At 46.5% G+C, this 18,069-nt stretch overlaps 1 protein-coding gene and 1 pseudogene across 1 annotated transcript; both read left to right on the plus strand.

Annotated features, from left to right (window-relative positions):
* The first annotated feature begins 1,386 nt into the window (after window positions 1-1,386).
* On the plus strand, window positions 1,387-16,155 carry PDCL3 (phosducin like 3). Its single transcript, XM_015112965.3, has 6 exons — window positions 1,387-1,485; window positions 5,193-5,319; window positions 7,614-7,704; window positions 8,263-8,406; window positions 10,094-10,302; window positions 15,064-16,155. Exons 1-6 carry the CDS (start codon window positions 1,480-1,482, stop codon window positions 15,204-15,206), a joined length of 720 nt encoding a protein of 239 aa, XP_014968451.1. The 5' UTR covers window positions 1,387-1,479; the 3' UTR covers window positions 15,207-16,155.
* Window positions 16,156-16,246, plus strand: LOC114672050 (small nucleolar RNA U13; annotated as a pseudogene).
* The last annotated feature ends 1,823 nt before the right edge of the window (window positions 16,247-18,069 follow it).

An 18,069-nucleotide genomic window follows, 5' to 3' on the forward strand; every position in this document is an offset into this window, starting at 1 on the left:
GGGAAGAGCAAAGGCTGGGGATGAGGAAAGGACAAAACACCACTCGCTCTGTAGCTGTGCAGGACTGAGCAAGAAGCACAGGATCAAACTCAAAGTTAGTCTGAGTCCTGATTTTGGTGGTGAGACCCAAGGAAAATTCATCAACAAACATTGTGCTGCCAGATACATTAATAAACAAATCCCTAAAAGGGCCTGTAATTCAGTTGAAATGAGTTAGAAAAATCTTAAGGATCCTTATAAATTAAATACAAACTTGCTCTCAAGCAATCATTTGATTCACTCTATATCAACGATTGTGCACTTCAGCATCACCTGAGGATCTTTAAGAAAATATCTGTGCCAGGCCTCATTTCCAACGATTTAATTTGTCTGGGGATGGAGGCCCAAGACAGTCGTAGTTTTTGAGGGCTTCCAGGTGACTCTAATGCATAGCCACAGTTGGAAGCTCTGCGCCTATCTCACAGGTGTCTGGGTCTCTACTATCTGTGTCCGCTTAGTTGCCAGGAGGCAGCAAGTTAGCCCACGTGTGCAAGATGCTTCCTTCCATACCAGGTAGGAACATTGCTCTCTGAAACTCGGAGTGTGCCTGGGCAGAAGCTCTGGAGCCCAACACCTGCATTTTACAAGCCAGATTGCTGCTTTTTGCTCAGTGCCTGTGTGCCTGCATACATGGGTCTCCTGATACTCAGGCACGGCAGATGACTTTCACCTTTTAGTGTTTTGCTCACTGCTGCATCTGCGGAGCCTAGAATGGTGCCTGGTACAATTAATTAATTTGAGATGGAGTCTCGCTCTGTCACCCAGGCTGGAGTGCAGTGGAGCCATCTCAGCTCACGGCAACCTTCGCCTCCCGCGCCTCCCGCGTTCAAGCAATTCTCCTGCCTCAGCCGCCCGAGTAGCTGGGATTACAGGCAACCGCCACCACGCCCGACTAATATTTTGGTATTTTTCGTAGAAACGGGGCGTCACCATGTTGGCCAGGCTGATCTCGAACTCCTGACCTCAAGTGATCCGCCCGCCTCGGCGTGGGATTACAGGCGTGTGCCACCGCGCCCGGCCTAGAGGCAATTTTCTATTTCTGACTTGCTAGGCTAGTCAGAGGAAGACGCCTTTACAGGTTTGGGCAGGCAGCTGGAAAAGGCACACGGCCCAGGGCTCCTCCTCCACCCAGCCCCACCCCTCCTCGGCTGAAGACCAGCCCTAATAAGGCAGCGACCAGAATTAGCACCAGGTCAAGTGCACTCCAGGCGGGACAGTGGGCAGACCCTACCTCGCGCATGCGAATAGCTTCAGTGCCGGCTCCTTCAAGAGCGGGCGCAGACTCAAAGCCGTTGCTTCCGCCCTTACTCCCCTCAGCTCGTCCCCGGGCGGGGCGGAGGCAGGGCTGGGCGAAGAGGCGTGACGGCGCTGTGCGCGTGCACAAAAGGGAGCTGTGGTGGGCGCGCCGCGGCACAGCTGGCTTGAGCAACTGGAAACAAGATGCAGGTGAGCTGGGACGGGGCTCGGGTCTGGGGGCTGCGGCCCGTTCGTTTGTCTCATTGGGATCCGGCCGGCGGTGGACGCCCGCCCTGTGGGAAACTCCGGCGCTGCAGGCACGAGGGAGGCCCGGCGCGTCCAGGCCCCGCGCAGGCGCAGTGCGGGAGGGCAGGCGTGGTCCCACCAGGACCCACGGCCTGGGCTTCCCGGCTTCTCTGTGCCCGGTCCCCCAAACCTCATCTCCTCCAGGTCTCTCCCCACCCGGGCTTGTGAAGGTCTTGCCAGATCCCGTCTGACAAAAGTTACCTTCTCTGCTGAACTCCTCTAAGGCACACCTGGGCAGAGGAAGCGGCGGGTCCGGCCCAGGGTTCCCCCACGTAAAGCAGCGGCGCAGCCCTTGCTCAGGGCTTAGTTACACCCTCTTCCCCCGGGCTCTGGGGTCCAGTTGGGACGCGCTCCCTATCTGACCGCTCGGATTCCAGACCCCACCCCTCGCGAGGGTCCCTCTGTTTCGTTTTTTTTTTTTTTAATTAAAATAGGTAAAATTATTTTTCTGTAGCTGCAATTTACTAGCGGAATTTGGTTAAAGCCTAAAGAGAATGAATGAAAACACCATGGAAATGGGCACCATTGTGGGCAAAAATCTATGCCAACTAAATTTTGTCACTGTCCAAGGATCCCGCTGTGGTCAGAAATTCTAATCTCTGCTCAGTGGCAGATGGAGAGGAGATGGTGCGGGTTTTGCTGGGGAGGGAGGCATTAGGGTCTGGAGGGGAGGGCGTATCTGCTAGGAGCCACTTACTTTCTTTCCTTTTTTTTTTTTTTTTTTTGAGACCGGGTCTTGCTGTGTTGCCCAGATTGGAATGCAGTGGCACTGTTACAGCTCACTGCAACCTCGACCTCCCGGGGCTAAGCCATCCTCCCTTGTCAGCCTCCGAAGTAGCTGGGTCCACAGGCGTGCACCCACCACTCTGGGCTAATTTTTTGTACAGATGGGGTCTCCCTGTATTGCCCAGCCTCATCCTTCCAAAGAGCTGGGATTACAGGATGAGCCACCTCGACTGGACTAGACACTCTAAATGGTGAAGTGGGAGCTTGAGGGCTGCCCTGGCCTCGTTTGCATCCCCTGTCCTTCAGGTTCCTTGAGGCCTTCCCTGACCACCCAGTAGAAAGGATTCTGCTCTTTTTTTTTTTTTTTTTTTGAGATGGAGTCTCACTCTGTGGCCCAGGCTGGAGTGCAGTTGCGCGATCTCAGCTCACTACAAGCTCCGTCTCCTGGGGTTCACGCCATTCTCCTGCCTCAGCCTCCCGAGTAGCTGGGACTACAGGCGCCCGCCACCACACCCGGCTAATTTTTTGTATTTTTAGTAGAGACGGGGTTTCACCGTGTTAGCCAGGATTGTCTCGATTTCCTGACGAGATCCGCCCGCCTCGGCCTCCCAAAGTGCTGGGATTACAGGCGTGAGCCACCGCGCCGGGCCTCATTTTTTCTTTTGATATATCTCAGAATTGTCACACAGGGTTGGGGTTGGAGGCCAGTTATTCCAGTGCCCTTTTCACAGTGCTCCTGATTTCATATTCCAAAGCAAGCCTGAGCTCCATTAGCAGTGTTCTTGCTGCACCATGCAAACCGGTGCTTGGGCAGCTGGGTTCTGGATCCAAGAGCCACTTTTAGATCAGTCTTTGTGACATTGATCACAAAGGTGATTTTGATCCTGGCTGATTTGGCCAGCCGTTCTAGCACGGCAGTGCCTCTAAATGTCGTGCCTCTCCTAGGCTTGTGAAGATTCGGTGACAAGGTACAGGAAAAAGGGCTTAGAAGAGTGCCCCGCATTTTATGAGCTACTCTGAGAAGTCTCAGCTTTTCCTCTCAGGTTTGGCCGTTAGAGAGTTGTCAGCCAAGCCTCATCTGCAGCCTGAGATCCTCAAAATGTCACAGTCTCTTTGCTTTTGGGCCCTACGCATGCCGCAGGCCGCTGTGCCTGGAAGATTTTCTTGATTACGGGCGCGTACCTGGCTAATTTTTGTGTTTTTGGTGGAGATGGGGTTTCACTATATTGGCCAGTCTGGTCTTTAATTCCTGACCTCAGATGTTCTACCTGCCTTGGCCTCCCGAAGAGCTGGGATTACAGGCGTGAGCCACTGATCCCAGCCTGGAAGATGATGATGAGGATGATGATGATGATTATTATTATTTTGAGACGGAGTCTAGCTCTGTCTCCCAGGCTGGAGTGCGGTGGCGTGATCTTGGCTCACTGCAAACTCCGCCTCCCGGGTTCATGCCATTCTCCTGCCTCAGCCTCCCGAGTAGCTGGGACTACGGGCGCCCGCCACCTTGCCCGGCTAGTTTTTTTGTATTTTTAGTAGAGATGATCCTGTTAGCCAGGGTGATCTCGATCTCCTGACCTCGTGATCCGCCCACCTTGGCCTCCCAAAGTGCTGGGATTACAGGCGTGAGCGACCACGCCTGGCCTGCAAGATTATTTTTAAGTCCCCAGACTCCTGTCACAAGTTGCTTCCCACCCTCAGGTGGAATGTTACCTCCTCTATAGGGAACATCCCTGTCTACTCTGTGGAATGTGGGTCCTGGGTAATTCTTTTTTTTTTTTTTTTTTTTTTTTTTTTTGAGACGGAGTCTCGATCTGTCGCCCAGGCTGGAGTGCAGTGGCCGGATCTCAGCTCACTGCAAGCTCCGCCTCCCGGGTCCACGCCATTCTCCTGCCTCAGCCTCCCCAGTAGCTGGGACTACAGGCGCCGCCACCTTGCCCGGCTAGTTTTTTTTGTATTTTTTAGTAGAGACGGGGTTTCACCGTGTTAGCCAGGATGGTCTTGATCTCCTGACCTCGTGATCCGCCCGTCTCGGCCTCCCAAAGTACTGGGATTACAGGCTTCAGCCACCGCTCCCGGCCTGAGTAATTCTCTAAAACAGCTTGTTTGTCATTGCACTTGCCACAATTTTATCTATGTATAGTTTGCATATGCACTCTTTTGTTGCCTGTCTCTTCCTCTTGACTGTATGTAACACAGGTGACTCTTGCATTCACCACTCTTCCCCATTGCCTACAGTAATTTACATGTGGTAGATACTTAAATTTTATCTGTTGAATGAGTCACTCTCAGTCATTATTATTATTATTATTATTATTATTTGAGACTGTCTCGCTCTGTTGCCCAGGCTGGAGTGCAGTGGCACGATCTCGGCTCACTGCAAGCTCCGCCTCCCGGGTTTGTACCATTTTCCTGCCTCAGCCTCCCAAGTAGCTGGGACTACAGGTGCCCGCCACCACGCCCGGCTAATTTTTTGTATTTTTAGTAGAGACGGGGGTTACACACTATTAGCCAGGGTGGTCTCGATCTCCTGACCTCAGCCTTCCGAAGTGCTGGGATTACAGGCGTGAGCCACCGCGCCCGGCACTCTCAGTGATTATTAAAAATATTGAACACATTCCACGTCAGAGCCTTGGTATCAGTATTAATGCTGATCTGCACATCCCATCCTAATTTTTACCCCAAGAATAGCTCCTCCATTCAGGGAGGGGTAGACAGGAAGAACGAAACAGGGGCTGTGGATCTTTTGACACTTTCTCAGAAATAGTTCACAGACTGTGGTGTGAATTCTTCCCTTCCTGTCACTTTTTCCATTTGGCCCCGTGCCCAGTGTGGCCTCCTACATGCTAGACTTAGCACTCATGGTAACCTTGGTCCCGCTCTTCTAGGACCCCAACGCAGACACTGAGTGGAATGACATCTTACGCAAAAAGGGTATCTTACCCCCGAAGGAAAGGCTGAAAGAACTGGAAGAGGAGTCAGATGAGGAGCAGCACATCCTCCAGCAGTCAGTGGGTGAGTTCACTGGCTTTCCTCTGCATCTGTCTGGGTTGGGAGATGGCTCCCTAAGCCTCTGACTGCCCTGCCAGGAGACAGGTTGGAGTGCCAGCGTGGACACTGTGTGTGGGACCTCAGACGAGACACAGGGCATCTCTCGCCTTCACCTTCCTGAGCCACAGACTTAACGGGACTTCATATGTGTCCCACAAGTCCTTGTCCATGTCAGATGAGAACTGAAGAAAATACTTCTTTCTGCTTTCTGGTCTGTGATTCCCTTTGATAACGTCATGGAAATTTGTTCAAGATTTTAGTATTTGTGTTTTTTCCTGAGCATATACTTTATTCTCTGGTTTCATTGAGGATATTAACTAAAAATAGCTTCATTTGGGGAGGCATGTTTGCAATGTGTGGGAGTCTGAGGGGGGTTTTCTCAGGCAGTCATACTGTCTGAATTGGAGTCCCTTGGAGTGCTGGTAACCCCACCCACCTAGTGTTTACTGAAGCAGTCTCTGGAATGAGGCCCAGGAATCTGCATTTTAAACAAGTGCCTTAAAGGATTCTGAGGCTTGTCATAGTTTGAGAAGCATTGGTCACAGGGACTAGTACTTTTGTCCTCTGACACATTAGAGCTAATTTAGAGAAGGATTTATTAGAAAGTATCCGGTGAGTGGTTACTGCATGATTATCATTGTCAGGTGCTTTTCTGGGTTTGGGGATGTAGCTATGCATAAGCCAGACACAATTCTCTGCCCTCAGAGAACCAACATGCTAGTAGGGGAGACAGACAGTAAACAATAAAGAAAATAAGGCAGTAAAAGGGACTCGAAAGGGTTGGAGGAGAAGCAGGGTCAGAGAGGGCCTCACCGAGATGACATTTGCGTGGACCTGAAGGAGGTGAAGCTGGCATGTGGGTAAAGACCTGAAGGAGCTGAAGAACGCATTTGAATAGACCTGAGGGAGTTGTTGACCTGAGGGAGTTGTTGACCTGAAGGAGGTGAAGAAGACATCTGGGTATTCCTGAAGGGGGCGATGTGAGCGAGTGAAACGTGGGCCCTGGCATGGCTGGGAATCCCTGACGAGGCTGGAAGTGCTGTGGGAGAGTGAGTTCAGAGCAGCCTCAGCAGACCCAGTAGCTTCTAGTAAGGACCTTGGCCTTTACACCTAATGAGGCAGGAAGCTTTTGGAAGTTTAAAAGGAGGAGGGACATTTTCTCTTTTTTTTTTTGAGATGGAGTCTCGCTCTCTTACCCAGGCTGGAGTGCTGTGGCGCAGTCTTGGCTCACTACAACCTCCACCTCCCAGGTTCAAGCGATTCTCCTGTAGCAGCCTCCCGAGTAGCTGGGATTACAGACATGTGCCGCCACGCCTGGCTCATTTTTGTGTATTTTTAGTAGAGGTGAGGTTTTCCCCATGTTGGCCAGGCTGGTCTAAAACTCCTGACCTCAAGTGATCCACCCACCTCGGCCTCCCAAAGAGCTGGGATTATAGGCCACTGCACCCAGCCAAGGGATGCATTCACTTGGAGATCCCTGTTAGACAAATAACCACATTAAGAGGGCCCTTGAGTATGTTTTTCTCCACATTAGAGAAGTCTGGGCTGGAGGCCTATACTTTGTCAGCATATTGATAGCATTGAACGCCATGAGATTAGATGCAGTCGCCAAGGGAGTGGGTGTGGATAAAGAAGGAAAGTAGTCAAAGGTTTGAGCCTGGGGAATTTTAATCAGCCAAGGGTTCCAAAGTGTGGCGGTGGCTCACTCCTATAATCCCAGCACTTCGAGGTGGGCAGATCACTTGAGGTCAGGAGTTCAAGACCAGCTTGGCCAACATGGTGAAACCCTGTCTCTATTAATGATACAAAAATTAGCTGGGCATGGTGGCACACGCCCGTAATCCCAGCTCCTCAGGAGGCTGAGGCAGGAGAATTGCTTGAATCTGGAAGGCGGAGGTTCTCAGTGAGTCGAGATCGCACCATTGCACTCCAGCCTGGATGACAAGAGTGAAACTGTCGCAAAAAAAAAAAAAAAAAAAAGCATGAGGCAGGGTGGGGTGGGGTAGGAGAAGAGAGGGGAGGAGGATCTGAGGGCTTGGGGAAGATGCTGTCAGTCAAGAAATTGGGATTACAGGTGTGAGCCACCAGGCCCGGCCTCTCAGCTTCTAATGTAGTGTGGTGCCTTAAGTAATTTTTGCTTAGGTGGGCTAAGGATCTGGTGGTGTGTGCATATCTTTAGGAGAAAAGAGAGGGGAAAAAAGAAAAATGTTTGTTCATCTTTTTAAATTTTTGCTTTTTGCCGTTGTAACTAAATTCAGTGAAAACATATGAAGATATGACTTTGGAAGAGCTGGAGGATCATGAAGATGAGTTTAATGAGGAGGATGAACGTGCTATTGAAATGTACAGGTAAGTGCCACCCAGAAGGGCTGGTTTTTGTTGTTGTTGTTTTGTTTTGTTTTGTTTTGTTTTGGCGTGGCAATAAAATGTGTGGGCTGAGCATGGTGACTCATACCTGTAGTCCCAACACTTTGGGAGGCTGAGGCAGGCGGATTGCTTGAGCTCAGAAGTTTGAGACCAGCCTGTGAAACCCCGTCTCTACAAATACAAAAATTAGCTGAGTGTGGTGGCGAATGCCTATAGATCCAGCTACTCAGGAGCCCGGGAAGTGGAGGTTGCAGTGAGCTGAGACTGTGCCACTGCTCTCCAGCCTGGGCGACAGAGCCAGACTCTGTCTCAAAAAATAAAAAGAAATGTGTGTCCTTCAAAAAATTAATTTTCAGCTGAAACATTTGGGAGCGACTATAGTTAAATAATGATATTGTGAATTTTAGCAAACTGATGTTAGATTTTTGCTATGAGACGGATAAATAAACATGGGCTTTTACAAGCATTGCCTTCTAGAAGATGTGTGTGTGCACGTGTTTGTGTGCGGATGTAAGATGTTTCTCTCCTTGTTTTGTGCAGACGGCAGAGACTGGCTGAGTGGAAAGCAACTAAACTGAAGAATAAATTTGGAGAAGTTTTAGAGATCTCAGGGAAGGATTATGTTCAAGAAGTTACCAAAGCTGGCGAGGGCTTGTGGGTCGTCTTGCACCTTTACAAACAAGGGTGAGCTGATCTTCTACTCCATCTATCAAATGTTAATTTGAATTTATGTCTTCAGGATCTCAGGCCTTACCTATATCAGAGAGTTTAAAAAAATTTTTTCTGGGCCAGGCATGGTGGCTCACACCTGTAATCCCAGCACTTTGGGAGGCCGAGGCAGGTGGATCACGAGGTCAGGAGATCGAGACCATCCTGGCTAACACGATGAAACCACATCTCTACTAAAAATACAAAAACAAAAAAAATTAGCCGGGCATGCTGGCGGGCGCCTGTAGTCCCAGCTACTCAGGAGGCTGAGGCAGGAGAATGGTGTGAACCCGGGAGGCAGAGCTTGCAGTGAGCCGAGATCATACCACTGCACTCCAGCCTGGGCGACAGAGCAAGACTCTGTCTCAAAAAAAAAAAAAGAAATTTTTTTTTTTTCTGATACTGAGTTTTTTGTGTTTTTATTGCTGGTTTGCCCAAACCTTATTACTTAATTTTTTATCTTAAGACTTTCAAATTAATATTTGTGACTAATACGAATGCCTTTGTTAAAGTATAGCAATGGAGACTGCTTTTCTGTTTTCGAAAAGGAATTCCTAAGTTATTTATTCCTTTACAGGAACTCTGACATTTCAACATTCTATGTAATGAATTTATCTCATAGATGGCAAGGCTGGCTTTTACAGTAGTAATTGCCTGAACTGTGTGATACTGAGGGCTTCCGATGTTTCTCAGCTCTCCAGTCTTGTCTTAAACTGTAGAGTCCAGTGCTTATTTAGGGATTTTTTTTTTTTTGAGACGGAGTCTCACTCTGTCGACCAGGCTGAAGTACAGTGGCGTGATCTCGGCTCACTGCAACCTCCATCTCCTGGGTTCAAGTGATTCTCCTGCCTCCGCCTCCCAAGTAGCTGGGATTACAGGCACCTGCCACCAGCTAATTTTTGTATTTTCATTAGAGACGGGGTTTCACCATCTTGGCCAGACTGGTCTTGAAGTCCTGACCTCGTGATCCACTCACCTTGGCCTCCCAAAGTGCTGGGATTACAGACGTGAGCCACTGCGCCTGGCCAGGAACTTCTTTAAAAGCAGGAAACATTTTCTGACATTACATACATTCTAAACCTTCAGCGTTTTCTCATTCCACCTTATAAGAAAGGTATAGCAATTATCTTTTACATTGAAGCTGTTTTTCTGACTTGTTTTGTCAAATAAATTGGACTTTGGATTTGTGTTCTTCAGTATCCCTCAGCATATTAGGAAGTTTTTAAAAAACGTTGATTCAGCTGGGCATGTTGGCTTACACCTGTAATCCCAGCACTTTGGGAGGCCATTGCAGCTGGATCTTGCGCTCAAGAGTCTAAGAGCAGCCTGGGCAACGTGGCGAAACCCTGTCTTTACAAAAAAACCCGAAAACTTAGCTGGGCATGGTGGCGTGTACCTGTACCCCCAGCTGCTTAGGCGGCTGAGGTGGGAGGATTGCTTGTGAGCCGAGATCACACCACTTCACTCCATTTAGCCTGGGTGACAAACAAGACCCTATGTCAAAAAACAAAACAAAAAAACAAAAAGTTAATTCATCTTAGCTAGCAGCAGAATTACTTGTGAAACTGTTACAAGGTTTTACATAGGGTAGAAGGGTCATTGAGCTTTGTTCTGTATAAATGTGGGATCATAATTGCTTCTGTTTTCTATGTGTGTTTTACAGAATTCCCCTGTGTGCCCTGATAAATCAGCACCTCAGTGGACTTGCCAGGAAGTTTCCTGATGTCAAATTTATCAAAGCCATTTCAACAACCTGCATACCCAATTATCCGGATAGGAATCTGCCCACGATATTTGTTTACCTGGAAGGAGATATCAAGGCTCAGTTTATTGGTCCTCTGGTGTTTGGCGGCATGAACCTGACAAGAGATGGTAAGGGCTCTGGGAGACAGGCGGGGGGGGCTGTGAGAGATGGGAGGCGCATTTCTGTTGGAGAGAGTAACTCCTGTTACGATGGTGGGTCAAGTTCACTTCTGCCTGTGTATGAGTGACTGTTACGAGGACAGAAGCACATTTAATCTCATCTTAGTTGCGTAATCAGGAACAGTTACAACTGGGCTCTACGGATTCATAGTTAAAGGAAGATATGATAGACTTAAATATAAACATTTTTTATTTTGGTGTGGAATATATTTTGTCTCTACAGTTGGATGTTTTTGTAGCTTGAGATCACAACATTCACTTTTGCTTTAATTCACATGAACACAGGGAGATAGATGTTAATGTATATATTTGTATTTTTCTATAGAAATATTCTCAGTTGAGTATCTTAGTAGCTTTTAAATTTATTTACTTATTTATTTATTTATTTATTTATTTTTTGAGACTGAGTCTTGCTCTGTCACCCAGGCTGGAGTGCAATGGTATGATCTCGCCTTACTGCAACCTCTGCCTCCCAGGTTCATGTGATTCTCCTGCCTCTGCCCTCCAAGTAGCTGGGATTACTGGCACCTACCACCACGCCCAGCTAATTTTTGTATTTTTAGTGGAGACGGGGTTTTACCATGTTGGCCAGGCTGGTCGCGAACTCCTGGCCTCAAGTCATCTACCCGCTTCAGCCTCCCAAAGTGCTGGGATTACAGACGTGAGCCACTGCGCCCAGTTAGTAGCTTTTATTTTTTGAAATGGAATTTCACTCTTATTGCCCAGGCTGGAGTGTAATCATGTGATCTCGACTCACTGCAATCTCAGCCCCCCAGGTTCAAGCAATTCACCTGCCTCAGCCTCCCTAGTAGCTGGGATTACAGGCATGTGCCAACATGCCCGGCTAATTTTTTTGTATTTTTAGTAGAGATGGGGTTTCTCCATGTGGTCAGGCTGGTCTTGAACTCCTGACCTCGTGTGATCCGCCCACCTCGGCCTACCAAAGTGCTGGGATTACAGGCGTGAGCCACTGTGCCCGGCCAGCTTTTAAATTTAACTAAAATTTTATTTAATTCTGCCTGTTAGTTCGGAAGGATGTGGGGTTTTTTGTTTGTTTTTTTGAGATGGAGTTTTGCTCTTTCACTCAGGCTGGAGTGCAGTGGTGTGATCTTGCTTAGTTCACTGGAACCTCCTCCACCTTCTGGTTTCAAGCAATTCTCCTGCCTCAACCTCCCAAGTAGCTGCGATTACAGGTGCCCACCACCACGCCTGGCTAATTTTTGTATTTTTAGTAGAGACAGCTTTTCACCATGTTGGCCAGGCTGGTCTTGAACTCCTGACCTTGTGATCTGCCCACCACAGCCTCCCAAAGTGCTGGGATTACAGGCATGAGCCACTGTGCCCGACTGTGTTTTTTAATTCCTTTTTACCTGTTAAACATGGAGGTATCAAAATACATATCCGCACAGAACCTCAGCCCAGAGGCATTCTTGCCAAGTGAAACTCTTTATATAATTATTGAAATAATATTTCCAACTATGCTTGACTAGAAAAACATTTTTAAACATGACTTTATATACTGTACCACTAAGATACTCATCTGGCAGCCGGGTGCGGTGGCTCATGCCTGTAATCCCAGCACTTTGGGAGGCCGAGGTGGGTGGATTGCCTGAGGTCAGGAGTTTGAAACCAGCCTGGCCAACATAGTGAAACTCCGTCTCTACTGAAAATACAGAAAATTAGCTCCGCGTGGTGGCAGGCACCTATAATCCCAGCTACTTGGAAGGCTGAGTCAGGAGAATCACTTGAACCTGGGAGGCAGAGGTTGCAGTTAGCCGAGATCGTGCCATTGCACTCCAGCCTGGAGTGCGAAACTCTGTCTCCAAAAAAAAAAAAAAGATATTCAGCTGGGGAAAGTATAGATATACAAACATACAAACACACATAAACACATATAGGAGATACATCAGTTACATATCCAGTGTTCAGAGGTGTACAGCATTTCAAACTACATGTTTGCATCTTATTTTGACCTTTTTTGAGTGTAACATGAGGGGAGAAAGAAGTGTGCAATTGTCTTTATTTCTAAAAAAAAAAAGTCTTGAAGTCTAGTGAACTTACATATGATTGCTTTGTGTAAGTGAATAGTAACATTAAATACCCTTATGTACGTATGTGTGGATATATAAAGATAGATATATATTTTTTATTTATTGATTTTTTTTTTAAATTTTTGAGACAGGGTCTTGCTCTGTCACCCAGGCTGGAGTGCAGTGGCGTAATCTTGGCTCACTCCAGCCTCTGCCTCCCGGGTTCAAGCGATTCTCGTGTCTCAGCCTCCCAAGTAGCTGGGACTACAGGCATGCGCCACCATGGCTGGCTAAGTTTTGTATTTTTAGTAGAGATGGGGTTTCACCATGTTCCCCAGGCTGGTTGTGAACTCCTGACCTCAAGTGAGAAGTGATCCAGCCGCCTCCCGAAGTTCTGGGATTATAGGCTTGAGCCACCATGTCCGGCCGAATATAAATTCTTAAGTCAGGAATTCAAAGTCTTTTTTTTTTTTTTTTTTTTTTTAAAGAAACAGGTTGAATTTGCATAACATTCAACCAAAGTACCTAGAGCTACAAAAACTGGTGTTACTCATCTTTGTGGAGCACTTTTTTTTTAACCCAGCATGACCGAGGTATGATTGACCAAAACAATTGTATATATTTAAGATATACAACATGGAGATTTAATATAGGTACAATGTGAAATGATTACCACAATCCAATTAATTAACCACTCATCATTTCACATAGCTACCCTTACTGTGGTAAGAATCCTTAAGATCTACTTTCCTCGCAAATTTCAGGTATACAATACATTATTATTCACTGGAGTTACCATGTTCTACATTAGGTCTTCAGAACTTACCCGTCTTATTACTGAAAGTTTGTATCCTTGGCCAACATCTCCCATTTCCACTCATGCCCCCAGTAATCACCATTCTATTCTGTTTCATGGATCACTTTAAGTTAATAAGACAAGTAAAATTCGACTGAGCACGTTGGCTGAAGCCTGTAATCCTAGCACGTTGGGAGGCTAAGGCTGGAGGATCACATGAGGCCAGGAGTTTGAGACCAGCCTGGGCAACATAGCGAGATCCCATCTCTACAGAAAAGAAATTAGCCAGGTGTGGTGGTGCACACCTGTAATCTCAGCTACTAGGGAGGTGGGCGGGCGGGAGGATCATTTGAACCCAGGAGTTCAAGGTTACAGTGAGCTGTGATTGCACCATAGCACTCTAGCCTGGGTGAGGAGGGAGAGCCTGTCTCCAGAAAAGTAGATTAAGATAAGACTTCAGTAAAATTGGTTTTCAGATTTTTTTTTTTTTTTTTGAGACAGTCTTCGCTTTGTCGCCCAGGCTGGAGTGCAGTGGCACGATCTCAAGGCACCCGCTACCATGGCTGGCTAATTTTTTGTATTTTTAGTAGAGATGGGGTTTGACTGTCTTAGCCAGGATGATCTCGATCTCCTGACTTCATGATCCACCTGCCTTGGCCTCCCAAAGTGCTGGGATTACAGGCGTGAGCCACCACACCCGGCCTGGTTTTCAGATTTTAATCGTGTGTCCAATTAGCAGAACTCTCTGCCTTGATGTTCTTTAAGCAAAGCCATTTGTTGTAGAATCTCTTGGGTAGTCCTTTGGTTCTGCCTGGGCTCTTCTCTGAAGTAGGCAAATACATCACTTGATTTTGCTTCACTTGGTCTCAGACCACAGGAATTTCACTGATTTTAAGAGTGAAGTATTAGAGCTGAGTCTTCAGTTACTGATTGTTTATTATCTGGTGCTTTACTTTTTTTTATTAGTTGGAACAAACGTGTAAGTTCTAGGGTATCACCATACATTTATTCTTTGACCCCAATAGATTGAGATATTGGACATGAGGCTGAAGAATTTATTAAAATTGGATTTAATGGTTAGATTGCCAGCAGGTCTGTGGAAATTATTTCCTTCAAATTTTTCATGCTGATTTCCTTCCTGGGAAATTGTCCAAACTGGGAAATTGTAGTCATCAGAGGATAGGTTTATTCTTTGTATTTTTGAGACAAGGTCTTGCTCTGTCTTGTAGGCTGGAGTGCAGTGACATGATCATGGTTCACTGCAGCCTTGAACTCCTGGGCTCATGCGATCCTGCCACTTCAGCCTCCCAAAGAGCTGGGATTATAGGCACACACCACCACTGTACCCAGCGAATTTTTATTTTTTACTTTTATTTTTATTGTTGAGACAGTCTCACTGTCGCCCAGGCTGGAGTGCAGTGGTGTGATCTTAGCTGTCTGCAACCTCTGCCTCCCAGGCTCAAGTGATCCTTACACCCCAGCCTCCTAAGTAGCTGGGACCACAGGCACATGCCATCATGCCTGGCTGATTTTTCATCATGTTGCCCGTCTGGAACTCCCGGGCTTAAGCAATCCACCCGCGTTGGCTTCCCCAAGTGCTGGGATTACAAGCGTGAGCCACAGCACTTGGCGTACCCAGGTAATTTAAACATTTTTTGAGATGAGTCTCCCTATATTGCCCAGGGTGATCTTCAACTCCTAGCCTTAAGTGATCCTCCTGCCTTAGCCCCCCAAAGTGTTGGGATTACAGGCGTGATACATTGTGCTGGGCCAAATTTTGATAATTATATTTTCTACTTAGAAAAAACTAGCTTGATGGCCTTAGGGTGAGGGGACCTTTGCAGCACAGTGCCTTAGGTGATTTGCTTTTTCTTTACCACGTAGAATTGGAATGGAAACTGTCTGAATCTGGAGCAATTATGACGGACCTGGAGGAAAACCCCAAGAAGCCGATTGAAGACGTGTTGCTGTCCTCGGTGCGGCGCTCTGTCTTCATGAGGAGGGGCAGCAGTTCCGAGGGTGACTGAGGCTACAGCTGCTATCAACATGCCGAACTTTCTTGTGACAAATTGTCTGGATTTTTTAAAAAAGGAAAAAGCAAGAATGAATCCTTCTGTTTTTTAGTTTTGTATAAATTATGTTTCAAATCTTTACATTTTAGAAATAATCATTGCTGGAAATTCTGTTAAATATTTTGGAGCTCTTTTTTTTTAATTAGAGTATTTCCTCTAAAAAAATTAAAACCAGCCATTTGTATGGCAGATGTCTGTTTTCCTCGTTTATATTTTAAGCCATAAAACCTAGTCACTATTTTTTGACATATAACTATAAAAATAGTTTTAAATGTGAATAAATTATGCAGTGGAAAATTGCAAACTAAGCCTTATAGATACATTGTTTATTTTTATTTTATAAAGAGAGCAATGAGATTATTAACTCAAAATACAGGAATGCTCTCTAGGACAAAAGAATCTTAGTATTTATTGAAGAAACAGACAATTTTTGTGAAACATTCCCGTATCGAAGCAATAACGGAAAGGTTCCAGTTTACTGCCATATTTGGTTAAATGTGTTTCCTTGCTAAAATAGTTAATCTCAGACTGTTAACTATTTTTTTTTTTGAGATAGAGCTTTGCTGTGTTGCTGAGGCTGGAGTGCAGTGGCACAATCTCAGCTCACTGCAGCCTCTGCCTCCTGGGTTCAAGCAATTTTCCTGCCTCAGCCTCCTGAGGAGATGGGATTACAGACGTGCACCACCATGCCCGGCTGATTTTGTACTTTTAGTAGAGTTTCATCATGTTGGCCGAGCTGGTCTCAAACTCCTAACCCCAAACTCGGCTTCCCAAAGTGTTGGGATTACAGGTGTGAACCACTGTGCCTGCCCTGTTAACTAATTTTGATTACTGTAAGAGGACATTGAATTAATTTTTGGAAATATATAAGCATACACATAAATAAACTATCTCAATCAATAAACTCATTTTGTGGTTCATTAGCATGATCACGTGTGTGTGAGATGTGCCCCCCTCAAATATTGTTAGGCTGTTGGCACATTACCCATATGACATGAGAAAAACAATATACCAAGATGTTTTGTGAACCAGATCCTGTTAGTATTTCTCACTTAACAAACATTGATACTGAACAATTTAGAGGAAATATTTTCTGATATTTGTGTTGAATGATGTAGTGCTGGTTTGAATCTTAAATAAGAATCAGCATGGAGTTCTTTTCGATTATGTTTTAAAATTTATTTTTGCTCTAATTCAAAGAATGACAAGCAACTTGGACCCATTTTATCTGTCAGAAGTGTCTGTCTTAGATATTTGGATTCCTGCCCCCCTCCTTTTTTTCTTCTTATAGAGATGGATTCTCCCTGTGTTGCCCAGGCTGGTCTTGAACTCATGGGCTCAAGTAATCCTCCCATCTCCGCCTACCAAAATGTGGATTACAGGTATGAGTCACTGCACCCGGCCCACATACGCAAGAGCCAGCACTGCCAATGACATATTCCCTGGTGGTGTACTTTGAAAGTGCTTCATGGAATTTTAATGGCAGGGCTGGAGCCAATTTGGTCAGTCCTCTTACTTGGATGCTGGTTCCGTGGGGTTTGTAGGAGAGCCACCTTCTTAGATTTTGGTCTTGGTAGCTGACATGAGATCTTGAGGGAAGAACAAAGGTGGAAAGTTTAATGCTGCGTTTGCCTGACAGCCTTAATGTGCATATTTACAAGGAAAAAAAGGTGGTGCTTGAACATGGGGCAGTGTCCACAGTGACAGATAACAGCTTGAGTCCACTGAAGCCCACACAGGATCTAATTCTAAATTATTAGCTCTGCCACTTCAAAGTGTGAAAGCTGTGCCTCATAATTTAGCCTGCACAGCAGATGAAGACATTTAGTTTGAGCGCAGCAAAAGCTCTGGTGCCTGTGGCATCGGCAGATGAGCCCTGATTAATTCTTGAGACTTCCCTGTAATACTATTATCTTTCTAATTCCTTTGGCACATTAGTGATGTGACAGAGGTGAAAGACTTGGTGCTGAAGCACTGAGTCCCCCCAGTTCCACAGCAGGAACACAGCAGTGACTGGGGGGGACACAAGGACACCTGGAAGCTGTCTTCTGTGCTTGGAGGAAAGGGTTGTGGGGAAAGGTTAAGCAGGTGCTAGGTAGTCCCCCACTCGTCCCCACTTTTTTTTTTTTTTTTGAGACAGGGTCTCCAGTTGTCCAGGCTGGAATGCAGTGGCTTGATCTCATCTCACTGCAGCCTCAACTTCCTGGGCTCAAGCGATTCTCCCACCTCATCCTCCTGAGTAGCTGGGACTACAGGTGAGCACCATCATACCAGGCCGATTTTTTTTTTTTTTTTTTTTTTTTTTTTATGTTGAGACGGAGTTTGACCATGTTGGCTGCCTGGTCTTGAACTCCTGGGCTCAAGTGATCCACCCACCTCAGCCTTCCAAAGTGCTGGGATTACAGTTGTGAGCCACTGCGCCCTGCCTAGGTAGCCCTTTCTTGAGTGATTGGTGGGAAATGATTCCAGAAAATTGGGATAATAAATGATTGGGAATAGTGAAATTGATAAGATTATATAATCAAATACTTCCTTCTTTTGTGGAGGAGAGAAGGGATGTGGATAGATGACATACACCTCCTTCATTGCACACCTAACTTCACCTTCTCACACCCTGAAGGGACAGTCATTGCTTCTGCAGAGACCGACAGCACAGCCGCTTCCTGGTGGTTCAGAAGGACTTCAGAAAGCTGCGCTGGACTGGGCAAGGTGGCCCATGCCTGTAATCCCAGCAATTTGTGGGGCCAAGATGGGCAGATCACCTGAGGATAGGAGTTTGAGACCAGCCTGGCCAACATGGTGAAACCCCATCTCTACT

Source organism: Macaca mulatta, chromosome 13, assembly GCF_049350105.2.
Source record: "Macaca mulatta isolate MMU2019108-1 chromosome 13, T2T-MMU8v2.0, whole genome shotgun sequence".
Lineage (NCBI taxonomy): Eukaryota > Metazoa > Chordata > Mammalia > Primates > Cercopithecidae > Macaca > Macaca mulatta.